This window comes from Oncorhynchus clarkii, unplaced genomic scaffold (assembly GCF_045791955.1).
Source record: "Oncorhynchus clarkii lewisi isolate Uvic-CL-2024 unplaced genomic scaffold, UVic_Ocla_1.0 unplaced_contig_12676_pilon_pilon, whole genome shotgun sequence".
NCBI lineage: Eukaryota > Metazoa > Chordata > Actinopteri > Salmoniformes > Salmonidae > Oncorhynchus > Oncorhynchus clarkii.
The window spans coordinates 65776-84420 of NW_027258319.1; the positions used below are offsets into that span (position 1 = coordinate 65776).

An 18645-nucleotide genomic window follows, 5' to 3' on the forward strand; every position below is an offset into this window, starting at 1 on the left:
ACTAGGCCCTACACCCCAGGTTGTAGACTAATGACTAGGCCCTACACCCCAGGTTGTAGACTAATGACTAGGCCATACACCCCAGGTTGTAGACTAATGACTAGGCCCTACACCCCAGGTTGTAGACTAATGACTAGGCCCTACACCCCATGTTGTAGACTAATGACTAGGCCCTACACCCCAGGTTGTAGACTAATGACTAGGCCCTACACCCCGGGTTGTAGACTAATGACTAGGCCCTACACCCCAGGTTGTAGACTAATGACTAGGCCCTACACCCCGGGTTGTAGACTAATGACTAGGCCCTACACCCCGGGTTGTAGACTAATGACTAGGCCCTACACCCCAGGTTGTAGACTAATGACTAGGCCCTACACCCCAGGTTGTAGACTAATGACTAGGCCTTACACCCCAGGTTGTAGACTAATGATTAGGCCCTACACCCCAGGTTGTAGACTAATGACTAGGCCCTACACCCCAGGTTGTAGACTAATGACTAGGCCCTACACCCCAGGTTGTAGACTAATGACTAGGCCCTACACCCCAGGTTGTAGACTAATGACTAGGCCCTACACCCCAGGTTGTAGACTAATGATTAGGCCCTACACCCCAGGTTGTAGACTAATGACTAGGCCCTACACCCCAGGTTGTAGACTAATGACTAGGCCCTACACCCCAGGTTGTAGACTAATGACTAGGCCCTACACCCCGGGTTGTAGACTAATGACTAGGCCCTACACCCCAGGTTGTAGACTAATGACTAGGCCCTACACCCCAGGTTGTAGACTAATGACTAGGCCCTACATCCCGGGTTGTAGACTAATGACTAGGCCCTACACCCCAGGTTGTAGACTAATGATTAGGCCCTACACCCGGGTTGTAGACTAATGACTAGGCCCTACACCCCAGGTTGTAGACTAATGATTAGGCCCTACACCCCAGCTTGTAGACTAATGATTAGGCCCTACACCCCAGGTTGTAGACTAATGACTAGGCCCTACATCCCGGGTTGTAGACTAATGATTAGGCCCTACACCCCAGGTTGTAGACTAATGACTAGGCCCTACACCCCAGGTTGTAGACTAATGACTAGGCCCTACACCCCGGGTTGTAGACTAATGACTAGGCCCTACACCCCAGGTTGTAGACTAATGACTAGGCCCTACACCCCAGGTTGTAGACTAATGACTAGGCCCTACATCCCGGGTTGTAGACTAATGACTAGGCCCTACACCCCAGGTTGTAGACTAATGACTAGGCCCTACACCCCGGGTTGTAGACTAATGATTAGGCCCTACACCCCAGGTTGTAGACTAATGACTAGGCCCTACACCCCAGGTTGTAGACTAATGACTAGGCCCTACACCCCAGGTTGTAGACTAATGACTAGGCCCTACACCCCAGGTTGTAGACTAATGATTAGGCCCTACACCCCAGGTTGTAGACTAATGACTAGGCCCTACACCCCAGGTTGTAGACTAATGACTAGGCCCTACACCCCAGGTTGTAGACTAATGATTAGGCCCTACACCCCAGCTTGTAGACTAATGATTAGGCCCTACACCCCAGGTTGTAGACTAATGACTAGGCCCTACATCCCGGGTTGTAGACTAATGATTAGGCCCTACACCCCAGGTTGTAGACTAATGACTAGGCCCTACACCCCAGGTTGTAGACTAATGACTAGGCCCTACACCCCAGGTTGTAGACTAATGACTAGGCCCTACACCCCAGGTTGTAGACTAATGACTAGGCCCTACACCCCAGGTTGTAGACTAATGACTAGGCCCTACATCCCGGGTTGTAGACTAATGATTAGGCCCTACACCCCAGGTTGTAGACTAATGACTAGGCCCTACACCCCAGGTTGTAGACTAATGACTAGGCCCTACACCCCAGGTTGTAGACTAATGACTAGGCCCTACATCCCGGGTTGTAGACTAATGACTAGGCCCTACACCCCAGGTTGTAGACTAATGATTAGGCCTTACACCCCAGGTTGTAGACTAATGACTAGGCCCTACACCCCAGGTTGTAGACTAATGACTAGGCCCTACACCCCAGGTTGTAGACTAATGACTAGGCCCTACACCCCAGGTTGTAGACTAATGATTAGGCCCTACACCCCAGGTTGTAGACTAATGACTAGGCCCTACACCCCAGGTTGTAGACTAATGACTAGGCCCTACACCCCAGGTTGTAGACTAATGACTAGGCCCTACACCCCGGGTTCGCAGTGCACATTCAGTTGTCACACAGTAATTTCTTTGTGATGGTCTTAGCTACTATAATACATTATATATATTTTTATTCAACAGAGACCCCCCCCCCCCCCGGGAGTAAGACAGAACAACAATGGGTCTGTTTGATAAACTAGCTGGCTGGTTGGGGCTGAAGAAGAAGGAAGTGAATGTTCTGTGTCTGGGATTGGACAACAGCGGCAAGACCACCATCATCAACCAACTCAAACCATCCAATGTAAGTCTCCACTGGTAGCCTGGATCAATTAACCTATTTAATGATCTAGGATCAGAATGAGTTAGTGGTTTGCTGTGATATAGAATGACCTCCATAAAGATATAGCTTGTTAAACCCACATACAGTGGGGAGAACAAGTATTTGATACACTGCCGATTTTGCAGGTTTTCCTACTTACGAAGCATGTAGAGGTCTGTAATTTTTTTTATCAAACGTCTGTATGGAGGAGTGGGCTAAAATCCCTGCTGCAGTGTGTTGCAAACCTGGTCAAGAACTACAGGAAACGTATGATCTCTGTAATTGCAAACATAGGTTTCTGTACCAAATATTAAGTTCTGCTTTTCTGATGTATCAAATACTTATGTCATGCAATAAAATGCAAATTAATTACTTAAAAATCAGACAATGTGATTTTCTGGATTTTTGTTTTAGATTCCGTCTCTCACAGTTGATGTGTACCTTTGATAAAAATTACAGACCTCTACATGCTTTGTAAGTAGGAAAACCTGCAAAATCGGCATTGTTTAAAATACTTGTTCTCCCCACTGTATATACAGGTGTAAAAAAAAATAAGACACTTTAGGATTGGTTTTCAGAGGATAAGGATTCCTTCTCCTCCTGAAGAGGGATGGTGGAGAGAGGAACAAGGAGACACCGCAGGGAGAGAGGTAGAGCAGAGGGGGAGATGGAGAGAGGAGAGAAGAGGAGATGGAGAGAGGTAGAGAAGAGGAGATGGAGATGGAGAGAGGTAGAGAAGAGGAGATGGAGAGAGGTAGAGAAGAGGAGATGGAGATGGAGAGAGAGGAGAGAAGATGGAGAGAGAGAGGAGGAGATGGAGGGAGAGAGAGGAGGAGATGGAGGGAGGAGGAGATGGAGAGAGAGAGGAGGAGATGGAGGGAGAGAAGAGGAGATGGAGAGGAGGAGATTGAGGGAGAGAAGATGAGATGGAGGGAGAGAGAGTAGGAGCTGGAGAGAGGGTAGGAGATGGAGAGAGAGGAGGAGTTGGAGGGAGAGAATATGAGATGGAGGGAGAGAGAGGAGGAGCTGGAGAGAGAGGAGGAGATGGAGGGAGAGAAGAGGAGATGGAGAGGAGGAGATTGAGGGAGAGAAGAGGAGATGGAGAGGAGGAGCTGGAGGGAGAGAAGAGGATATGGAGAGTAGGAGCTGGAGGGAGAGAAGATGAGATGGAGGGAGAGAGAGGAGGAGCTGGGGAGAGAGGAGGAGATGGAGAGAGAGAGGAGGAGCTGGAGGGAGAGAAGAGGAGATGGAGGGAGAGAGAGGAGGAGCTGGAGGGAGAGAAGAGGAGATGGAGAGAGAGAGGAGGAGCTGGAGGGAGAGAAGAGGAGATGGAGGGAGAGAGAGGAGGAGCTGGAGGGAGAGAAGAGGAGATGGAGAGGAGGAGATGGAGAGAGAGATGAGGAGATGGAGGGAGAGGGAGGAGATGGAGGGAGAGAGAGGATGAGATGGGGGGAGAGGGAGGAGATCTTATTTTACTGTTAAATTAACCTTCCATTGTTACACATCGGTTTTTTGTTTGAGATTTAAAAACTACAGTTGTGTATCTAGCCATGGTGCCTTTACCAAGATCAGAAACCATCAGGAACAACTAGAAACCTCTGGACTGTCTCCAAGATGTTTGGAGTGGACAGGAAGTGGTTGATGCAGAGAGAGAAAAAGAAGAAGACCAGGGATGAGGGATATCAGGGATAGAAGACCTCCAAGACGTTTGGAGTGGACAGGAAGTGGTTGATGCAGAGAGAGAAGAAGAAGAAGACCAGGGATGAGGGATATCAGGGATAGAAGACCTCCAAGAGTTTTGGAGTGGACAGGAAGTGGTTGATGCAGAGAGATAAGAAGAAGAAGACCAGGGATGAGGGATATCAGGGATAGATGACCTCCAAGACGTTTGGGGTGGACAGGAAGTGGTTGATGCAGAGAGAGAAGAAGAAGAAGATCAGGGATGAGGGATATCAGGGATAGATGACCTCCAAGACATTTGGAGTGGACAGGAAGTGGTTGATGGAGAGAGAGAAGAAGAAGAAGACCAGGGATGAGGGATATCAGGGATAGATGACCTCCAAGACGTTTGGAGTGGACAGGAAGTGGTTGATGCAGAGAGAGAAGAAGAAGAAGACCAGGGATGAGGGATATCAGGGATAGATGACCTCCAAGACGTTTGGAGTGGACAGGAAGTGGTTGATGGAGAGAGAGAGCAGCATACACTACTAATCTATTCCTGTGTAATTAACCACTACTAATCTATTCCTGTGTAATTAACCACTCCTAATCTATTCCTGTATAATTAACCACTACTAATCTATTCCTGTGTAATTAACCACTACTAATCTATTCCTGTGTAATTAACCACTACTAATCTATTCCTGTGTAATTAACCACTACTAATCTATTCCTGTATAATTAACCACTACTAATCTATTGCTGTGTAATTAACCACTACTAATCTATTCCTGTGTAATTAACCACTACTAATCTATTCCTGTGTAATTAACCACTACTAATCTATTCCTGTATAATTAACCACTACTAATCTATTCCTGTGTAATTAACCACTACTAATCTATTCCTGTATAATTAACCACTACTAATCTATTCCTGTGTAATTAACCACTACTAATCTATTCCTGTATAATTAACCACTACTAATCTATTCCTGTATAATTAACCACTACTAATCTATTCCTGTGTAATTAACCACTACTAATCTATTCCTGTGTAATTAACCACTACTAATCTATTCCTGTGTAATTAACCACTACTAATCTATTCCTGTGTAATTAACCACTACTAATCTATTCCTGTGTAATTAACCACTACTAATCTATTCCTGTGTAATTAACCACTACTAATCTATTCCTGTGTAATTAACCACTACTAATCTATTCCTGTGTAATTAACCACTACTAATCTATTACTGTGTAATTAACCACTACTAATCTATTCCTGTGTAATTAACCACTACTAATCTATTCCTGTGTAATTAACCACTACTAATCTATTCCTGTATAATTAACCACTACTAATCTATTCCTGTATAATTAACCACTACTAATCCATTCCTGTATAATTAACCACTACTAATCTATTCCTGTGTAATTAACCACTACTAATCTATTCCTGTGTAATTAACCACTACTAATCTATTCCTGTGTAATTAACCACTACTAATCTATTCCTGTGTAATTAACCACTACTAATCTATTCCTGTGTAATTAACCACTACTAATCTATTCCTGTATAATTAACCACTACTAATCCATTCCTGTGTAATTAACCACTACTAATCTATTCCTGTGTAATTAACCACTACTAATCTATTCCTGTGTAATTAACCACTACTAATCTATTCCTGTGTAATTAACCACTACTAATCCATTCCTGTGTAATTAACCACTACTAATCTATTCCTGTGTAATTAACCACTACTAATCTATTCCTGTGTAATTAACCACTACTAATCTATTCCTGTGTAATTAACCACTACTAATCTATTCCTGTGTAATTAACCACTACTAATCTATTCCTGTGTAATTAACCACTACTAATCTATTCCTGTGTAATTAACCACTACTAATCTATTCCTGTGTAATTAACCACTACTAATCTATTCCTGTGTAATTAACCACTACTAATCTATTCCTGTGTAATTAACCACTACTAATCTATTCCTGTATAATTAACCACTACTAATCTATTCCTGTGTAATTAACCACTACTAATCTATTTTTGTGTAATTAACCACTACTAATCTATTCCTGTGTAATTAACCACTACTAATCTATTCCTGTGTAATTAACCACTACTAATCTATTCCTGTGTAATTAACCACTACTAATCCATTACTGTGTAATTAACCACTACTAATCTATTCCTGTGTAATTAACCACTACTAATCTATTCCTGTGTAATTAACCACTACTTTTTATTTATTTATGAATATATATTTTTATTTAACCAGGTAGGCCAGTTGAGAACACCTTTATTTAACCAGGTAGGCCAGTTGAGAACACCTTTATTTAACCAGGAAGGCTAGTTGAGAACAAGTTCTCGTTTACAACTGCGACCCAGACCAAGATAAAGCAAAGCAGTTCGACACACAACAACAACACAGAGTTACACATGGAGTAAACAAAACATACAAACAACAACACAGAGTTACACATGGAATAAACTAAACATACAATCAATAACACAATAGAAAAAAAGTCTATATACAGTGTGGGCAAATGTAGTAAGATGAGGGAAGTAAAGGCAATAAATAGGCCATAGTGGCGAAGTAAATACAATATAGCAATTACAACACTGGACTGAATGTTAGATGTGCAGAAGATGAATGTGCAAGTGGAGATACTGGGGTTCAAAGGAGCAAAAAAAATATAACATTATGGGGATGAGGTAGTTGGATGAGCTGTTTACAGATGGGCTGTACAGGCTGCTCTGACAGCTGATGCTTAAAGCTAGAGAGGGAGATATAAGACTCCAACTTCAGTGATTTTTGCAGTTCGTTCCAGTCATTGGCAGCAGAGAACTGGAAGGAAAGGCGGCCAAAGCAGGTGTTGGCTTTGGGGGTGACCAGTGAGATATACCTGCTGGAGCGCGTGCTACGGGTGGGTGCTGCTATGGTGACCAGTAAGCTGAGATAAGGCGGAGCTTTACCTAGCAGAGACTTGTAGATGACCTGGAGCCAGTGGGTTTGGCGACGAATATGAAGCGAGGGCCAGCCAATGAGAGCATACAGGTTGCAGTGGTGTGTAGTATATAGAGCTTTGGTGACAAAACAGATGGCTCTGTGATAGACTGCATCCAATTAGCTGAGTAGAATATTGGAAGCTATTTTGTAAACGACATCGCCGAAGTCAAGGATTGGTAGGATGGTCAGTTTTACGAGGCTATGTTTGGCAGCATGAGTGAAGGATGCTTTGTTTGCGAAATAGGAAGCCAATTCTAGATTTAATTTTGGATTGGAGATGTTTAATATGAGTCTGAAGGAGAGTTTACAGTCTAACCAGACACCAAGATATTTGTAGTTGTCCACATATTCTAAGTCAGAGCCGTCCAGAGTAGTGACACCAATCTAATCTATTCCTGTGTCATGCAGGCCCAGACACAAGACATCGTCCCGACCATTGGCTTCAGCATCGAGAAGTTCAAGACATCAAGGTAATCAATAAGACAATAATGGAGGACTGTACGATGGTCAGATGTTCTGAACTATACCTTGAAGGTTGTTGGGGAACGTTGTCTGAACGTTACCACTACGATGTCCTTGAATGAGTCCCAAATGGCATCCCATTTCCAATATAGTGCACTACTTTTCTCTCCAGTCTCTAAATCCTCCTCTTCTCCAGTCTTCTAAATCCTCCTCTTCTCTCCAGTCTTCTAAATCCTCCTCTTCTCTCCAGTCTTCTAAATCCTCCTCTTCTCTCCAGTTTTCTAAATCTTCCTCTTCTCTCCAGTCTTCTAAAACCTCCTCTTCTCTCCAGTCTTCTAAAACCTCCTCTTCTCTCCAGTTTTCTAAATCCTCCTCTCCTATCCAGTCTTCTAAATCTTCCTCTTCTCTCCAGTCTTCTAAAACCTCATCTTCTCTCCAGTCTTCTAAATCCTCCTCTCCTATCCAGTCTTCTAAATCTTCCTCTTCTCTCCAGTCTTCTAAAACCTCCTCTTCTCTCCAGTCTTCTAAATCCTCCTCTCCTATCCAGTCTTCTAAATCTTCCTCTTCTCTCCAGTCTCTAAATCCTCCTCTTCTCTCCAGTCTTCTATATTCTCCTCTTCTCTCCAGTCTTCTATACTCTCCTCTTCTCTCCAGTCTACTAAATCCTCCTCTTCTCTCCAGTCTCTAAATCCTCCTCTTCTCTCCAGTCTTCTATATTATCCTCTTCTCTCCAGTCTCTAAATCCTCCTCTTCTCTCCAGTCTTCTAAATCCTCCTCTTCTCTCCAGTCTCTAAATCCTCCTCTTCTCTCCAGTCTTCTATATTCTCATCTTCTCTCCAGTCTTCTAAATCCTCCTCTTCTCTCCAGTCTTCTAAATCCTCCTCTTCTCTCCAGTCTTCTAAAACCTCCTCTTCTCTCCAGTCTTCTAAATCTACCTCTTCTCTCCAGTCTTCTAAAACCCCCTCTTCTCTCCAGTCTCTAAATCCTCCTCTCCTATCCAGTCTTCTAAATCTTCCTCTTCTCTCCAGTCTTCTAAAACCTCCTCTTCTCTCCAGTCTTCTAAATCCTCCTCTCCTATCCAGTCTTATAAATCTTCCTCTTCTCTCCAGTCTTCTAAAACCTCCTCTTCTCTCCAGTCTTCTAAATCCTCCTCTCCTATCCAGTCTTCTAAATCTTCCTCTTTTCTACAGTCTTCTAAATCCTCCTCTTCTCTCCAGTCTTCTAAATCCTCCTCTCTCCCCAGTTTTCTGTATTATCCTCTTCTCTCCAGTCTTCTATACTCTCCTCTTCTCTCCAGTCTTCTAAATCCTCCTCTTCTCTCCAGTCTCTAAATCCTCCTCTTCTCTCCAGTCTTCTAAATTCTCCTCTTCTCTCCAGTCTCTAAATCCTCCTCTTCTCTCCAGTCTTCTGAATCCTCCTCTTCTCTCCAGTCTCTAAATCCTTCTGTTTCTCCAGTCTCTCCTTCACAGTGTTCGACATGTCTGGCCAAGGGCGATACAGAAACCTCTGGGAACATTACTACAAGTGAGTCTGTTCAGACACACACACACACACACACACACACACACACACACACACACACACACACACACACACACACACACACACACACACACACACACACACACACACACTGAAACACACCCACCCACACTGAAACACACACCCACACTGAAACACACACACACACACACACACACACACAGACACACACACACACACACACACACACACACACACACACAGTGATAAACACACACAGTGACACACACATATATACACATTCACACACAGTGACAAACACGCTCACACACACACTCACATACTGGCACACACACTGAAACACACACACACACACACACACACACGGTAGGTAGTACTGACAGTGAATCATGTTGACCCTTGCCCCCTCGCTCCCCCAGGGAGGGTCAAGCCATCATCTTTGTGGTGGACAGTGGGGACAAGTTGAGGATGGTGGTCGCTAAAGAGGAACTGGACACCCTCCTGAACCACCCAGGTGAATCATCTTCCTCATTTTACACTCCTGAACTACCCAGGTGAATCCTCTTCCTCATTATACACTCCTGAACCACCCAGGTGAATCATCTTCCTCATTTTACACTCCTGAACCACCCAGGTGAATCATCTTCCTCATTATACATTCCTGAACCACCCAGGTGAATCATCCTCCTCAGTATACACTCCTGAACCACCCAGGTGAATCATCTTCCTCAGTATTCACTCCTCAACCACCCAGGTGAATCATCTTCCTCATTATACACTCCTGAACCACCCAGGTGAATCATCCTCCTCATTATACACTCCTGAACCACCCAGGTGAATCATCTTCGTCATTAAACACTCCTGAACCACCCAGGTGAATCATCTTCCTCATTATACACTCCTCAACCACCCAGGTGAATCATCTTCCTCATTAAACACTCCTGAACCACCCAGGTGAATCATCCTCCTCATTATACACTCCTGAACCACCCAGGTGAATCATCTTCCTCATTATACACTCCTGAACCACCCAGGTGAATCATCCTCCTCATTATACACTCCTCAACCACCCAGGTGAATCATCCTCCTCATTATACACTCATGAACCACCCAGGTGAATCATCTTCCTCATTATATGCTCCTGAACCACCCATGTATCAATTTAACGACTAACCAACACATGATAACGTGAACCGAGCCAATAGTATTCTTGGATACCAGATCCGAGAGACTGTCAAGACCGTTGTTTTTTTTTAATGCTGGTTAATTATCATTATATGCAGGCAGCTTATCTAACGTAATGTCCCTTTATCTCCACAGTTAACGCCTGGTCTTTTTAACGTAATGTCCCTTTATCTCCACAGTTAACGCCTGGTCTTTTTAACGTAATGTCCCTTTATCTCCACAGTTAACGCCTGGTCTTTTTAACGTAATGTCCCTTTATCTCCACAGTTAACGCCTGGTCTTTTTAACGTAATGTCCCTTTATCTCCGCAGTTAACGCCTGGTCTTTTTAACGTAATGTCCCTTTACCTCCACAGTTAACGCCTGGTCTTTTTAACGTAATGTCCCTTTAACCCCACAGTTAACGCCTGGTCTTTTTAACGTAATGTCCCTTTATCTCCACAGTTAACGCCTGGTCTTTTTAACGTAATGTCCCTTTACCTCCACAGTTAACGCCTGGTCTTTTTAACGTAATGTCCCTTTACCTCCACAGTTAAACGCCTGGTCTTTTTAACGTAATGTCCCTTTACCTCCACAGTTAACGCCTGGTCTTTTTAACGTAATGTCCCTTTACCTCCGCAGTTAACGCCTGGTCTTTTTAACGTAATGTCCCTTTATCTCCGCAGTTAACGCCTGGTCTTTTTAACGTAATGTCCCTTTACCTCCGCAGTTAACGCCTGGTCTTTTTAACGCAATGTCCCTTTACCTCCACAGTTAACGCCTGGTCTTTTTAACGTAATGTCCCTTTACCTCCACAGTTAACGCCTGGTCTTTTTAACGTAATGTCCCTTTATCTCCGCAGTTAACGCCTGGTCTTTTTAACGTAATGTCCCTTTAGCTCCACAGTTAAACGCCTGGTCTTTTGTTGTGTTGATCTGTAGATTAACACTGTTATACCCACATGGTCCCTATCAAGGGCACAACTATTAACCACAGACTGTACAGTACCTGAGAGACCTTACTGTATGTGTTGTCATTAAAAAAAAATCATTATTTACTATTGGGGAGGTAGGTAGCCTAGTGGTTAGAGTGTAGAGGAGGCAGGTAACCTAGTGGTTAGAGTGTAGAGGAGGCAGGTAGTCTAGTGGTTAGAGTGTAGAGGAGGCAGGTAACCTAGTGGTTAGAGTGTAGAGGAGGCAGGGAGCCTAGTGGTTAGAGTGTAGAGGAGGCAGGTAGCCTAGTGGTTAGAGTGTAGAGGAGGCAGGGAGCCTAGTGGTTAGAATGTAGAGGAGGCAGGTAGTCTAGTGGTTAGAGTGTAGAGGAGGCAGGTAGCCTAGTGGTTAGAGTGTAGAGGAGGCAGGGAGCCTAGTGGTTAGAATGTAGAGGAGGCAGGTAGCCTAGTGGTTAGAGTGTAGAGGTGGCCTTGTCTCTGTAGATGTAAAGCACCCCCTGATTCTAACCTTGTCTCTGTAGACGTAAAGCACCCCCTGATTCTAACCTTGTCTCTGTAGACGTAAAGCACCCCCTGATTATGACCTTGTCTCTGTAGACGTAAAGCACCGCCTGATCCCCCTGATTCTAACCTTGTCTCTGAAGACGTAAAGCACCCCCTGATTCTAACCTTGTCTCTCTAGATGTAAAGCACCCCCTGATTCTAACCTTGTCTCTGTAGACTTAAAGCACCCCCTGATTCTAACCTTGTCTCTGTAAACGTAAAGCACCCCCTGATTCTAACCTTGTCTCTGTAGATGTAAAGCACCCCCTGATTCTAACCTTGTCTCTGTTGACGTAAAGCACCGCCTGATTCTAACCTTGTCTCTGTAGATGTAAAGCACCGCCTGATTCTAACCTTGTCTCTGTAGACGTAAAGCACCGACGGATCCCCCTGATTCTAACCTTGTCTCTGTAGACGTAAAGCACCGCCTGATTCTAACCTTGTCTCTGTAGACGTAAAGCACCCCCTGATTATAACCTTGTCTCTGTAGATGTAAAGCACCCCCTGATTCTAACCTTGTCTCTGTAGATGTAAAGCACCCCCTGATTCTAACCTTGTCTCTGTAGACGTAAAGCACCGCCTGATTCTAACCTTGTCTCTGTAGACGTAAAGCACCGCCTGATTCTAACCTTGTCTCTGTAGACGTAAAGCACCCCCTGATTATAACCTTGTCTCTGTAGATGTAAAGCACCGCCTGATTCTAACCTTGTCTCTGTAGACGTAAAACACCCCCTGATTCTAACCTTGTCTCTGTAGATGTAAAGCACCCCCTGATTCTAACCTTGTCTCTGTAGATGTAAAGCACCCCCTGATTCTAACCTTGTCTCTGTAGACGTAAAGCACCGCCTGATTCTAACCTTGTCTCTGTAGACGTAAAGCACCCCCTGATTATAACCTCGTCTCTGTAGACGTAAAGCACCCCCTGATTCTAACCTTGTCTCTGTAGACGTAAAGCACCGCCTGATTCTAACCTTGTCTCTGTAGACGTAAAGCACCGCCTGATTCTAACCTTGTCTCTGTAGACGTAAAGCACAGACGGATCCCCCTGCTGTTCTTTGCCAACAAGATGGACGTGAGAGACGCCCTGTCTTCAGTCAAGGTCTCCCAGCTCCTATGCCTGGAGAACATCAAGGACAAGCCCTGGCACATCTGGTACATTACTGCACCTGTACATAGCCCACCTGTACATAGCCCACCTGTACATAGCCCACCTGTACATAGCCCACCTATAATTTAGCCCAAACAACTACCTCTTTCCCTACTGTATTTAATTTATTTATTTATTTAGCTCCTTTGCACCCCATTATTTTTATCTCTACTTTGCACATTCTTCCACTGCAAATCTACCATTCCAGTGTTTTACTTGCTATATTGTAATTTACTTTGCCACCATGGCCTTTTTTTTGCCTTTACCTCCCTTATCTCACCTCATTTGCTCACATTGTATATAGACTTGTTTCTACTGGAATATTGACTGTATGTTTGTTTTACTCCATGTGTAACTCTGTGTTGTTGTTGTGTGTCGAACTGCTTTGCTTTATCTTGGTCAGGGTCGCAGTTGTAAATGAGAACTTGTTCTCAACTTGCCAACCTGGTTAAATAAAGGTGAAATATATATAATAAATAAAGGTGAAATATATATAATAAATAAATAAAGGTGAAATATATATAATAAATAAAGGTGAAATATATATAATAAATAAAGGTGAAATATATATAATAAATAAATAAAGGTGAAATATATATAATAAATAAAGGTGAAATATATGAATAAATAAAGGTGAAATATATATAATAAATAAAGGTGAAATATATGAATAACTAAAGGTGAAATATATATAATAAATAAAGGTGAAATATATATAATAAATAAAGGTGAAATATATATAATAAATAAATAAAGGTGAAATATATATAATAAATAAAGGTGAAATATATATAATAAATAAAGGTGAAATATATATAATAAATAAATAAAGGTGAAATATATATAATAAATAAAGGTGAAATATATGAATAAATAAAGGTGAAATATATATAATAAATAAAGGTGAAATATATGAATAAATAAAGGTGAAATATATATAATAAATAAAGGTGAAATATATATAATAAATAAAGGTGAAATATATATAATAAATAAAGGTGAAATATATATAATAAATAAAGGTGAAATATATATAAATATATAAAGGTGAAATATATATAAATAAATAAAGGTGAAATATATATATATTTAAAGATAGATGAGTTCTAAAACACCCAGAATCCTTGTTGGCACATTTCACGTTTGTAGACCAGCACCACTACGGTTCAGTCCGTTACAGTGCATTAGATTTCATCGGGTCTGTTTTTTAGTCCAACCTCCAGAACAGGCCTTTTATATGACAAAACGTTGCCTTTTCTAATCGTTGTTGAAGCGTTTGGTTTTCACTGACCTGCTCTCTTTTGTGTCTGTTTCAGTGCCAGCGATGCTGTGAAAGGAGAAGGTTTACCTGAAGGCGTTGATTGGCTGCAAGGTACGGCAGACTCTCTCTCTGTCTCTCTCGTGGTTTCAGCACCACTAAATGTGTTTGATTTGATTTCTCTCCATAGTTATGTGATATGTAGAAACTAATAGCTTCATTTAAATTTAAATGTAATTATTTCCATTTGACTTCCGTCTGTAGATGAAATGTCACTGTGAGTATTTGACGTCATTAGTGTAGTAGACTGGCAGTAGAACCCCATAATGAACTTCTAGTCCACCTCATTAGTGTTTAGTGTAGTAGACTGGCAGTAGAACCCCATAATGGACCTCTAGTCCACATCATTAGTGTAGTAGACTGGCAGTAGAACCCCATAATGAACCTCTAGTCCACGTCATTAGTGTTTAGTGTAGTAGACTGGCAGTAGAACCCCATAATGGACCTCTAGTCCACGTCATTAGTGTTTAGTGTAGTAGACTGGCAGTAGAACCCCATAATGAACCTCTAGTCCACGTCATTAGTGTTTAGTGTAGTAGACTGGCAGTAGAACCCCATAATGAACCTCTAGTCCACGTCATTAGTGTTTAGTGTAGTAGACTGGCAGTAGAACCCCATAATGAACCTCTAGTCCACGTCATTAGTGTTTAGTGTAGTAGACTGGCAGTAGAACCCCATAATGAACCTCTAGTCCACGTCATTAGTGTTTAGTGTAGTAGACTGGTAGTAGAACCCCATAATGAACCTCTAATCCACGTCATTAGTGTTTAGTGTAGTAGACTGGCTGTAGAACCCTATAATGAACCTCTAGTCCACGTCATTAGTGTAGTAGACTGGCAGTAGAACCCCATAATGAACCTTTAGTCCACGTCATTAGTGTTTAGTGTAGTAGACTGGTAGTAGAACCCCATAATGAACCTCTAGTCCACGTCATTAGTGTTTAGTGTAGTAGACTGGCGGTAGAACCCCATAATGAACCTCTAGTCCACGTCATTAGTGTTTAGTGTAGTAGACTGGCAGTAGAACCCCATAATGAACCTCTAGTCCACGTCATTAGTGTTTAGTGTAGTAGACTGGTAGTAGAACCCCATAATGAACCTCTAGTCCACGTCATTAGTGTTTAGTGTAGTAGACTGGCAGTAGAACCCCATAATGAACCTCTAGTCCACGTCATTAGTGTTTAGTGTAGTAGACTGGCAGTAGAACCCCATAATGAACCTCTAGTCCACGTCATTAGTGTTTAGTGTAGTAGACTGGCAGTAGAACCCCATAATGAACCTCTAGTCCACGTCATTAGTGTAGTAGACTGGCAGTAGAACCCCATAATGAACCTCTAGTCCACGTCATTAGTGTTTAGTGTAGTAGACTGGCAGTAGAACCCCATAATGAACCTCTAGTCCACGTCATTAGTGTTTAGTGTAGTAGACTGGCAGTAGAACCCCATAATGAACCTCTAGTCCACGTCATTAGTGTAGTAGACTGGCAGTAGAACCCCATAATGGACCTCTAGTCCACGTCATTAGTGTTTAGTGTAGTAGACTGGCAGTAGAACCCCATAATGAACCTCTAGTCCACGTCATTAGTGTAGTAGACTGGCAGTAGAACCCCGTAATGAACCTCTAGTCCACGTCATTAGTGTTTAGTGTAGTAGACTGGCAGTAGAACCCCATAATGGACCTCTAGTCCACGTCATTAGTGTTTAGTGTAGTAGACTGGCAGTAGAACCCCATAATGGACCTCTAGTCCACGTCATTAGTGTTTAGTGTAGGAGACTGGCAGTAGAACCCCATAATGAACACCATTCCAGTCGTCTGCCTTGGTCACCTTTCTCCCTTTGTCACATGTATCTAGATCCCTATAAACCTTCCACTGTTCATAGCTCCTCTTATGACCTCTTATAACCCTCCCCTTCTTAGAGAACAATATGAGATCTGATTGTTCCTCTGTTTTTGTTGTTGTTTCAATCCAGATCAAATCAGAACGATGAGAACGTGAGAGGCTGAGAGAACGACGCGACGGGGAGGGGGGGGGGGGGGGGGGTGAGGAGGGGGGAAATGCCATCGTCTGGGTGGCGTCATGGCAACACTGGAGTCCCTCGGGCGTTGACCCCCAATGGTGTAAATTCTAAACATGACTCCTACCTCCACCCAACCATACACACACACACACACACACACGCCTCAGAAGAGTTGGAGCCAGCTATGACCTCCGACCTTTAAAGATCAACCAGTCTGGATGGAGGACTAGCCTTTCCAACGGCCCCTGGAAATAGATAGTCTTTTCTTCAGATAATTCACACATCTTCCCACCAGTTTCTCTTTTCACCCTCATTTCAAATGACCCACTCCCAATAAACCAGTTTTAAATGGAGTATTGTTTTGTTTTGGACTGATATATTACAGTAATGTTTTGGACTGATATATTACAGTAATGTTTTGGACTGATATATTACAGTAATGTTTTGGACTGATATTCTACAGTAATGTTTTGGACTGATATATTACAGTAATGTTTTGGACTGATATTCTACAGTAATGTTTTGGACTGATATATTACAGTAATGTTTTGGACTGATATATTACAGTAATGTTTTGGACTGATATTCTACAGTAATGTTTTGGACTGATATATTACAGTAATGTTTTGGACTGATATATTACAGTAATGTTTTGGACTGATATTCTACAGTAATGTTATGGACTGATATATTACAGTAATGTTTTGGACTGATATATTACAGTAATGTTTTGAACTGATATTCTACAGTAATGTTATGGACTTAAATTTTACAGTAATGTTTTGGACTGATATATTACAGTAATGTTTTGGACTGATATTCTACAGTAATGTTTTGGACTGATATATTACAGTAATGTTTTGGACTGATAAATTACAGTAATGTTTTGGACTGATATTCTACAGTAATGTTTTGGACTGATATATTACAGTAATGTTTTGGACTGATATTCTACAGTAATGTTATGGACTGATATATTACAGTAATGTTTTGGACTGATATATTACAGTAATGTTATGGACTGATATATTACAGTAATGTTTTGGACTGATATATTACAGTAATGTTTTGGACTGATATTCTACAGTAATGTTTTGGACTGATATTCTACAGTAATGTTTTGGACTGATATTCTACAGTAATGTTTTGGACTGATATATTACAGTAATGTTTTGGACTGATATTCTACAGTAATGTTTTGGACTGATATTCTACAGTAATGTTTTGGACTGATATTCTACAGTAATGTTTTGGACTGATAAATTACAGTAATGTTTTGGACTGATATTCTACAGTAATGTTTTGGACTGATATTCTACAGTAATGTTTTGGACTGATATTCTACAGTAATGTTTTGGACTGATATTCTACAGTAATGCTTTGGACTGATATATTACAGTAATGTTTTGGACTGATATTCTACAGTAATGTTTTGGACTGATATTCTACAGTAATGTTATGGACTTAAATTTTACAGTAATGTTTTGGACTGATATATTACAGTAATGTTTTGGACTGATATTCTACAGTAATGTTTTGGACTGATATATTACAGTAATGTTTTGGACTGATATTCTACAGTAATGTTATGGACTTAAATTTTACAGTATTTTTTTTACACTGATATTCTACAGTAATGTTATGGACTTACATTTTACAGTAATTTTTTTTACACTGATATTCTACAGTAATGTTATGGACTGATATTCTACAGTAACGTTTTGGACTTAACATTTTACAGTAATGCCTACTTGGTACTCTCAAAACACTAGTTTAATATGTCACGTTCACGTTGGATTCTCCTGGTAATGAACCGTAGACAACCAGCGGGGAAACTATGTATTGAATAACAACGATTGTTCCCTGTAAATGTTTTGTGGGTTTAAATATACCGTGTGTTGTTGTTGTAGCTTAGCGTTTGCCAGGCTCATAGCATGACAACAGGAATAATATCATTTGTGTAATTCTTCATCAAAATGATATATTTTTTTTATACTACAGTTCACATGACTCAAATGGTTGTTACATTTAGACGTTGACAGACACTTCGGGGGAAAAAAAGGCCCAAGAAGTTGTAAAATACGAAAACTCAAGACCCGCAAGTTTTATCACATCACACCCTAGGAATTAGTCCTTATTTATCTCATGTGGATGTGGAGTTTCTCTGCTCCAACTGAGTCTCCACGTAGTGTTTCCACCGGTTCTGAGATGTCCATTTATTTGCATTGTACTGCTGAGGGTATGAGCAGAATGTGCATGTATTTGACTGTGTAGTATCTGGTGAGGACAGAGGGTATGTTGTCAGAGTATTAGTCCTCTACATGTTGTAAACAACAATGTAACATGTTGTGTTT

General features: G+C 41.7%; 1 protein-coding gene across 1 annotated transcript; it reads left to right on the plus strand.

Moving 5' to 3' along the window:
- The first annotated feature begins 2318 nt into the window (after positions 1–2318).
- LOC139396651 (ADP-ribosylation factor-like protein 6) lies at positions 2319–16738 on the plus strand. The gene is made up of 7 exons (XM_071143584.1): positions 2319–2478; positions 7595–7656; positions 9104–9172; positions 9571–9665; positions 12832–12961; positions 14273–14328; positions 16244–16738. Exons 1-7 carry the CDS (start codon positions 2356–2358, stop codon positions 16267–16269), a joined length of 561 nt encoding a protein of 186 aa, XP_070999685.1. The 5' UTR covers positions 2319–2355; the 3' UTR covers positions 16270–16738.
- The last annotated feature ends 1907 nt before the right edge of the window (positions 16739–18645 follow it).